Source organism: Solanum lycopersicum, chromosome 3 (genome assembly GCF_036512215.1).
Source record: "Solanum lycopersicum chromosome 3, SLM_r2.1".
NCBI lineage: Eukaryota > Viridiplantae > Streptophyta > Magnoliopsida > Solanales > Solanaceae > Solanum > Solanum lycopersicum.
In genome coordinates this window covers 33211038-33220439 of record NC_090802.1, presented here as the reverse complement: position 1 = coordinate 33220439, position 9402 = coordinate 33211038, and the positions used below count along the sequence as shown (strand labels likewise).

Sequence of the window (9402 nt, the reverse complement as noted above, 5' to 3'; positions counted from 1 at the left end):
CTATGGTATATGCAAGAATGTTATGTGTGATTGTATGTGATACTATGACTACGGTATATGCCTAAATTGTGTAAGTTGAATAATGCTTAATGTATAAAGTTCTATGAAGTTTTCACAAAAAGGCATGATGCATGGTTTCAAGTAAAATGTCCCATTTAGATACATGATTTTGCATGGTTGTCATACTTAGTGCAATATTCTTGTACTCATTCCAATCTTATCTACCTTTTTGCACAAATTTTAGGTTAAGGATGCTCAAAGGAGGTCTCAATGGTGAAGGGCTTGATGTATGTTTTCCCCAAGCTCAAGGAATGGAACCCTTAATATTCAAGGATGTCCTATGTCAAGTTATGTTTAAAGTCATGTAATAGTTTAGAATGTTTTATGTTGAAAGGGTTGTGTCCCTAGTATACTCTAATGATGTTGGGTCTAAGATGGCAAAAATAGACTAGTCATTAACTTTGTACATTGATATTTTATATATAATGGATGTGATATTCTAGCATATGATGTACTATCAAATTTTTAATTTTTCCGCTAAATTTACCTATGATAGTTCTATGAATGATAAATATGGACTTGTATAAGACATCCCAGAGGTCAAGTATGCCATGTTGTTTCTCGGGGGTGCTCCCCATTGTGACACTTGGCTCTACATTCTAAGTATGTACACACGACTCCAAACGATGAAGCGTGAGTCATTGAGGAGTCGTACTTGGATATTTTGGACCTAAATATGTAATGTTACTTCATAGTTAACTTTTTTTTCAAAATAATATATTAAAAGTTTTAAAACAAATCATAAATATTTATAAAATTATATTTTAAACAAGTGCGTGAATTAATTCTGGGTGTATTACTTTTTTACCTTTAATCATAAATTTCTATTTCAATTTTGAAAGAGAATCGAATTGAAATTTCCTCCTAAATAAGCGGTTTTAGTAGTGTTTATGACGATTTTGATATTATTTTTGGATTATTAATTGGGTGGGGTTTAGTTAGCAATGGGTGGGTAGTGGGTCGGTTTATAAATAATACAAATAAATAAAATTATAACCAATAGTAGAACATGAAGTATTTTAAAACTATTTAAATAGTTTAATTTTCAAATCATTAAATAAGTGGTCAATTTTAAACTTAAAGGTGGATGAAGAGGCATTTTGGAGCCAATAGGTGGATGAAGGGTAATTTTGTACCATTTTCAATGCTTCAAGGGTATTTTAGACCCTTTTCCGAAGTAAAATATCTATCCATAAAGACAAAGTGACATAAATTTACAATAACTAGTCTCTAAGAAAGTGTGTTGCACGTTTCTTTTGAGTTAATTAGTACAAAAATAAATAAATGAGATAGATGTTAATAAAACATGCAAGTAATATTGAATAACTAGATTTTGAAAGAGAAGTATAATTGTTTGTAGCTATAAACAATCAATTGAGTTTGTATATGTTATATTTTATTATATAGTTCTAACATATTTTATACTTAGTACAACATGTCCCTTATTTTTTTTAATATGTTAAGAATGAATAATCTATATGTATTATAAGTAATGTTGATTATGTTTGCAACTGTTCCACACATCTTAAAGTATGTATCTTGTGTAACAAATTGTAACTTCTTTTTTACAAACAAATGCATATCAAAAAGTTGTTGCCGAATAAAAATCGAATTTCATGTTGTACAAATATTGGTAAACATATGTTTCTTAAGGTGGATAATGTATCACATCAATCTCATGGGATACACTTAGAAATAGTATTTATTTGTGATATAGATAGTTAATAAATAGTGACATTAGATAATTTAATCGATATATAAAAAAATTCAATTGCACATACCACCTTATTTATTTTATTCAAGATTATGAGTCCTTTCGTATATAAATTTGAATGGAATATTAAATAAATTATTTAAATTTAATCATATTTCGGAATATAATATAATCGATCTTATATTCACAAACAAGAAGCTTGATATAATTAAATTGTTGAAATATTTTGAATTTCTTACTTAAAAATATTGGGTGTATGTCTTCAAAAAAACATTGACTCGAAGAAATAATAATTTTATATGAAGATAATGTCTATATCATCATTGTACTAAAAAAAAGTCATGCATATCACCATTTTCAAAAACATTACATTATGTTTTTGTGAAACGTACATCGTACCTGTTACTTACCTAATAATGTAAATGAGAAGTTATGAATTAAAAATTGTAAGGCTAACCAGAATTATTAACTAGCAAAAACAAAAATAAAAAGAAATATATTAAAGAAAAACAAATGCAAGAAGTATCAAGAACTATATAAAGAGGATAAAAATAACCAAATGATAATAGATTATAATATATATGAATTTAATAAATCTAGCTATTCATATTCCTAAGTAAAGAGATTCTATGCATCTGTTGTATCATTCGATTCAATGATTAAATATACGTCTAGAAAATTGGGAAATATATTGAAGCTTAGAAAACTGAAAATATTTTACTGCTTAGAAAATTGATAATGCTTAAAAATGATACAAAAGAGGTGTAACACATAACTGATGAATAAAAAATTAACTTTTGTATTGAATTAGTAATGAATAATTAATTAATTTATAAATATTTTACAATATCTTAATTTAGTGTAGGGGCAAAAAGCCAATCCAACTTTTCACTTTGATGCTTTCCACTTTTAATAATACTAGATAGACAGATAGATAGATAAATATGAAAAAGTCCGTCAACATGTCCAGTAGTGTCAACAGGATCATCTATATAGTCAAGATCAACAGATTTGACTGGCAAAACTGAAGCCTAGTTATATAATACAATATCTTGTATGTCATCAATACAATGAGTCTGAAAAGGAAAACTGGATTCATTAAATACAACATCTCTGCTAATAAAGAAGACTTTATTTTGTAGATTATAGAGTTTGTATCCTTTTTGTGTAGTGCCATAACCCATAAGCACTGACTTGATGGCTCTAGGACCAAACTTATCAGTTCTCAACAATTTAGTTTCATGACACAAACATCCAACAAGCTTGATGTAAGATAAATCTGGTGGTTTTCCAAACAACATTTCAAAAGGAGACTTGTAACTTAATACAATGGATGGAATTCTATTAATAATATGGACAGCAGCTAAGATATATTCTCCCCAAAACTTTATTTGAATGTGACCTTGAAATCGAATAACTCTTGCTATCTCCACTATATGTCTATATTGTCTTTCCACTACACCATTTTGTTGAGGTGTATGTGGACAAGAACTCTGATGAATAATACCTTAGGATTTAAACAACTAACTTACTTGAGCATTAAAAAACACTCAATCATTATCTGATCTAAATGTTTTAACTTGAGCAGTGAATTGAGTCTGAACCATAGCAAGAAATTGTTTCAATATGGTAGAAACATCAGACTTAAGATGCATGAGATATATCCACTTCTATCTAGAATAATCATCAACCAAAGTAAGAAAGAACTTCATTTTATTATGAGTTTTAATCTTGTAGGGTCCCCATACATCCATGTGAACTAAATCAAAACATTGTGAGCTCCTAGTCCTACTAGTAGGGAATGCTAATCTGACTTGTCTGGATAATGGACAAATATTGGAACATTGCAACTGAAAATTCCATTTATGAGCAAATATATCTATCTTCCTGATAACACTCATAGGTATATGACCTAGCCTCTTATGCCAAACTTCACCTTCAGTAGAGTCCTTCATTGCAATAAAACTCCTATGTTGTCCAATGTCTATCAGTTGGGATGACTTTATAATGCATAGACCACCATTTTCTTCACCAATCTCTTTCACTTTCCCAATGAATAGATCCTGAAGAAGAAAGAAATCATGATAAAAAATAGAACAACAATTCAATTGCCTAGTTAGTTTAGCCACTGAAAGAAGATTGATGTTAAGTTCTGGAACATATAAAACATTCTTAACTACTTCACCTCCTTTAGTTGGGATCAGCCTGAGTGTGTGACTATAGTTAAATACCATTTGAATGTTTAACCTGTCCTGAACTCTTTACTGTTGATCCATGAGTTAGTTAACTTTTAGTTCCTACCATATGATCAGTTGCCCCACTGTCAACAATCCAATTAAGACTAGAGGTTGAGGGAGTAAACTATGAATGTCCTGCAAAAGTACCTACTGTATTGGCATTGCTATTGGTAGGTGTTGTATTTCCTTCATGAATTAATAATTTGTTCATCATCTGTAGAACTTGTTGGTATTGATATGTGAAGTTAAACCTGCTCCAGAAGCTTAATTAAGTCCATATTTTTGTGGCATCTGATGTGAAGTACCACCAAAAACTATTGCATCTGTGATACAGGAGAAGCTAAAACATTACTATCAGTTGAGCTACCTGAATTATTGAACTGAGAATCGTAGTCAGTTGTCATAATGTTTGCTTGTCGCTTCCCTTTATTATTGGCAGGATAGCCTATCAACTGGTAACAATTGTCTTATTGATGTCCATGTTTGTGACAATGAATACAATACTTCAGTTTGTAGCAATCAGACTTATTGTAGCCGTTCATATCACAATGATCACAATACAAATATCCACTCTTATGTGGTTTATTAAGTTTCACATTACAACCTCGAGTACCTTGGCGTCCAAAATTGTTTCCTCCAGATCTGCTAGTAAACAATGCCTTAGGATCTATTTGCCCCCCCAAGTTATAGTGTTGTCGACATAACTTACGTTCACTTGTCATCTCGAATTAACATAGCATAACACTGATTAATAGTTGGTGGTGTATTCGTCATAAGGATTTGACTTCTAGCATGACTACTATTGTTATTCAGACACATCAAAAATTACAGAATCTTCTGTCTAAACATGCTATCAATATACTCTTTAGATATTTCACAATTACAAGAGGGAGGGGGAACAATCGAGTCAAACTCATCTAACAGATCCTTCAACTTTGAATAGTAAACTGAGACAGGGGAAGTACCTTGAGTATGTGTAACAATAGATTTGTGTAAGTGGAAGATTCTAGACATATTAATCTTCTCAAAACGTTCCTTCAGATCACTTCGCACCAGTGCTGCATTAGAACGAAATAGAATCCCACTAATCAACTCCTTGCTCCTATTGTTCATAAGCCATGAAAGCACCATTGCATTACACCGATCCCATTGTTTCATCTCAGAATAAACGGCGTAATCTTCACACTTGATGCTACCATCGACAAATCCCAATTCATTCTTTGTCAATAAGGTTAATTCCATCGCCCTGCTCCACAAAGTGTTATTCTCCATTCCTACAAGTTGAATTCCAATTTTAACTGCACTTGTAACATTAGAAGATGATAGATACAGGGGATGAGTATTATCGATTTTACTTGCCATTATCACCTCTTCCGGTCTGCAGATTCAGTGATCAAAATAAGCTAGGAGTTTTCAGAAAGCGCATTCCCGCTCTGATACCATATCAAACTATCGATTGAATGAGTAAACTTAACTACTTTGAGAGAATGGAAGATTGAGAGAATGGAGGAAGAATGTTGCTACAGAGAAAATTATACTCTTCATCCTTTTACTGTGAATGAATACAATGCAATTTACAATGCTCTATTTCATATATATACAACTAACTAACTAACTAACAATGCTAATGGACCACTAGGAAGCTAACAGCTTGATAACTAACTAATAACTAACTTATCAACTCTTAGCAATACTTTTGGCATACTCCTCATTGGATCTTTCAATATATAACTGATTTACTTTATAGAGATTTTCTTATTATCTTTTGAGCCAACCCGAAATTATGTTTCGAAGTTACACTTTGATTTGGTGAATACCGGAGAGTACAAAGACAATCCATGGAGAAATCTTTGTTTCCGTACATTGCTAAAGGCTTGTAGTCATAAGGTGGAAAAAACAACAATCATCAATGAAATATGGTGGTTTTCATCATGCTTTGCAAATCTGATTTTATGAATGTTGCTCAAAAGTTGACATTTTGATTTCTCAATATGTTCGTACATTCACACCGCGTAAATAAACTGGTAGACATCATATCAATTAATTTACAATTATTATCTAAAGAGGACAATGTCCAGAAAATATGGAAATTTTCTTATTATTATTATATGATACAAATCACTTCCTTTTCTTGTTATATATATCTTATTATGAATTTTTCATTTACTAATTAACTTTATATTTAGACCATCAACAAAATTCAGAAGTTCATGCATTTGGAAGGGAGTTAACATATTCAATTTCTCTTTCTACTAACTTTAATATGTATTACGGTAGGAGTACAAACGATTGAAAATCATATATCGAAATTCCTTTGTAATATCAATTATATATAATTTTTTATTTTCAAATGTGAAGTTTCAGTCATTTAATAATCCATATAGACTTTAGATGCACATTCAAATTCTGAAGTTGATGCATTTTAAAGGGATATGCCAAATTTTTTTCTTTCTAAATTTAATATGTAGTATAATGTGAATACATATGAAATATTTATTATTCGGAAAAATGATGTGCTAATACTAATTATATATACTTAACTTTTAGATGGACAACAAAAGATTTCACTAATGTCTTTGAATATTGACATATAATCCCCCAATCTGAGGCATTATGCTATGCTAATTTCAGGTATAACGGTATTACATATGAATTATTCATTATTCCTTTAAAAAAAGTTTAATACCAATTATAAATTTACTTTATTATTGCATTTTACCTGAATAGTCATTATATGAACACTTAGTCATCTACTATCACCTATCAATTTTAGACAAAAGCTAGCATGTAATGAAGTTTTACCTTGACACTTAAATTTAAGAAGTTCTGTTAGACATTTGAGATTTCAAATAACATGGTTGATGTTTTTGAAACTTTGACTCCAAAATAACCAAACCTGGATGATTACCCTCCTATAACAGATACACAGATAGTAGTTTTGTAACCAATTGTTAACAAGTCAGTTACACCTTAGACGGTTATGAGTCTAAGGGACAAGTATTATACATCTCTGTATGTTATTAGCGCCAAGTATGATACATGTCCATTTGTTAGCTTATCAGAAAATGGAAACAGTTTTGCAAAGGGCCCTGTTTACTTCAATATGAAACACCCTTTTCGTTTGTTTTCTTACATTTTCGTTTTGAGTTCTTAAAGTGTGAGGAAATATGGTTTACCTTCTATTTTTTTGAAGTTATTTTGCATACAGAATCGTGAGTGAGAGTGATAGAGACATGAGAGAGAGAGATGAGTGTGAGAGAGAAGGGTTTTCTTAGGATTAGGATTCTAGTTTAGGATTTATTCAAAAAAGGTTTTTATTTAATTATTAGAAATATAATTTCCTTTCATTTTAAATCAGCCGATAAATAATAAATATAAATTAATTACAATCATTAACCAACTTAAATTTAAAACAATTTAATTAATTACTTCCACCTAGGTTTGAACCCGGGTGGATCAAGACTTCACTTCAAGAGCCAATTTTTTGTTCTCTCTCCCGAAATAGCCCCTCCACCTTATTAATTAAATAATTAATTATATATTTAGGGTAATTACAATATTACCCTTAGCCTGGAAAAATTCCATTTTAACTCGAGACCCTCCAAACCTAAGATTTCCTTCTTCTTAAATACAGTAAAGACTCCTTTGAGTAAATCTTGTTGTTCGAGAGCCCTACATGGTTGGACCCCACCTTTCCTAGATCAACTAACTCCTCAAGTCAGTTGTCTTACATGTAAGGTTCCGAAGTCTGGTTCTACGCGCATCAATCTGTGTGAACTCTGATGCAATCATAAGCAATCTTGACACATTAAGTATCACTTAGTATATCTATTATTAAGGTTGTAACACATGCTTACAAATTCATTCATGCAACATTTAATCAATTCATTATTAATATCCATATCAGCTCGCAGACTCGCCACAACCTCCTGAAGAGTAGTCAGATCAATGGTGGAGGCTGGGTGCTCTAGAAATCGTTAGCTCAAATGCATCTAGGCGCCGGTGGATTAACCAAATCTTCAGCTCTGTCTGCTGCGCCACCTTCTTCTCAATCCAATCATTAGCCTTGGCAATGGATTTCTGCATCTAAGGTTGGATATGGTGCAGCAAGGTGGCAAACTAGGACTCTATCTTCTGGAACCTAGCAATCGAGAGCAGCACCGTTGGTGGTGGGGTAGACCGGGCGGAACTAGGTGCCCTACTAGTGCCAGGGAAAAACTCAGCTGAGGTGGTGTCTGTAGGCTCTAATGTGGCAGGATCAGCCCCTTGGGATTTCTCTACCATGTCCTCGAAGTTCTCACCTAGCAACTACACATCAACTCTAGGCCCACGCTGTGGTGCTGCCTCATTGGCCTCATCCCTGATGAGACCGATATCAAATGTCCCAGTAGGAGTACGGAGGACATATCTGTGATAAATGGTCACTCCAGCATCCTTGCACATCTTAAATATCATATAAGCAAATGGGTAAGTGGTGGAGGACTTAAAATCCCTCTCATGGATGGAAGAGATCAATAACTTCACAATATCGATCTCCAACTCGGCTACCAGTGCTGCTACCAAGACCTCTCTATCCCAAGTGAGTATATTATCTGTAACCATGGGGGACAGGGGTTTTGGACTAACAACCAGAAGAACATGGCCGCAAAATTGAGATTGGCCTTCTTGATAAGGACTCTGGGGTCCAACACCTAGTCTGCGCCCTCACCATCGATGGAAAGCCTTTGTGCCATCCACCTCTTGATGGACTCTCTCTGTTCTCTACTCCACTATAAATGGACACTTTTGAACACGTCCCACATGTAGTCGAACTGTGGTATGAAGGGAGCCCACAGAACAACAATGGAACCACCGTATAAGAAGTGTCAGATGGATGGAGAAGAAATATCCACCCGGCAGCATCGAACGCGAATGTATGTAAGTGGGGGGTGTTTGGCGGGGTTCGCATGCCGGTCCAAAGCACCTTGGAGAGCCGCTACATATGAAGCATAGAAATCTTGCACAACATCCTCACTATAGGACCGCACACTTCTCGACATCCACTTGAGCCAGTAGCGGGTACACAAATCATGCACCACAGGGACTATGTGTAAGCTCCCTGTAAGAACCGCTGCTCAAATATCAACATGTGAATTATCACCCCCTTATCATTCGGCAACTTGGCGTCCTTATATATATGGTACTTACCATCTATGCACCACCCGTTGGGCTCATCAACAACCGGTGCAGGGACCTCATGTTGGGGTGCTGGAGCAGACTCCTGACTCTAGGCCTCATCATACGAGGCATTGCGAGAAGGCTCGACTAGGGGAGTCGCTCCCTATGATCCAGAACCTGAGGCTGTAGCCTCATTAGACCTTGTAGAGTGGGCGGACTATGAAATGGAAACCA

At 33.7% G+C, this 9402-nt stretch overlaps 1 protein-coding gene across 1 annotated transcript; it reads right to left on the bottom strand.

The window, feature by feature from the left end:
* Positions 1-4836: 4836 nt before the first annotated feature.
* Positions 4837-5373, bottom strand: LOC138347543 (uncharacterized). The gene has a single exon (XM_069295839.1). The coding sequence runs from the start codon at positions 5371-5373 to the stop codon at positions 4837-4839; it is 537 nt and encodes a 178-aa protein (XP_069151940.1).
* Between the last annotated feature and the right edge of the window lie 4029 nt (positions 5374-9402).

What these genes read in the sequence shown, in the direction of transcription:
- LOC138347543 (XM_069295839.1), bottom strand. Translation starts at nt 5,373, where the DNA reads ATGGCAAGTAAAATCGATAATACTCATCCCCTGTATCTATCATCTTCT.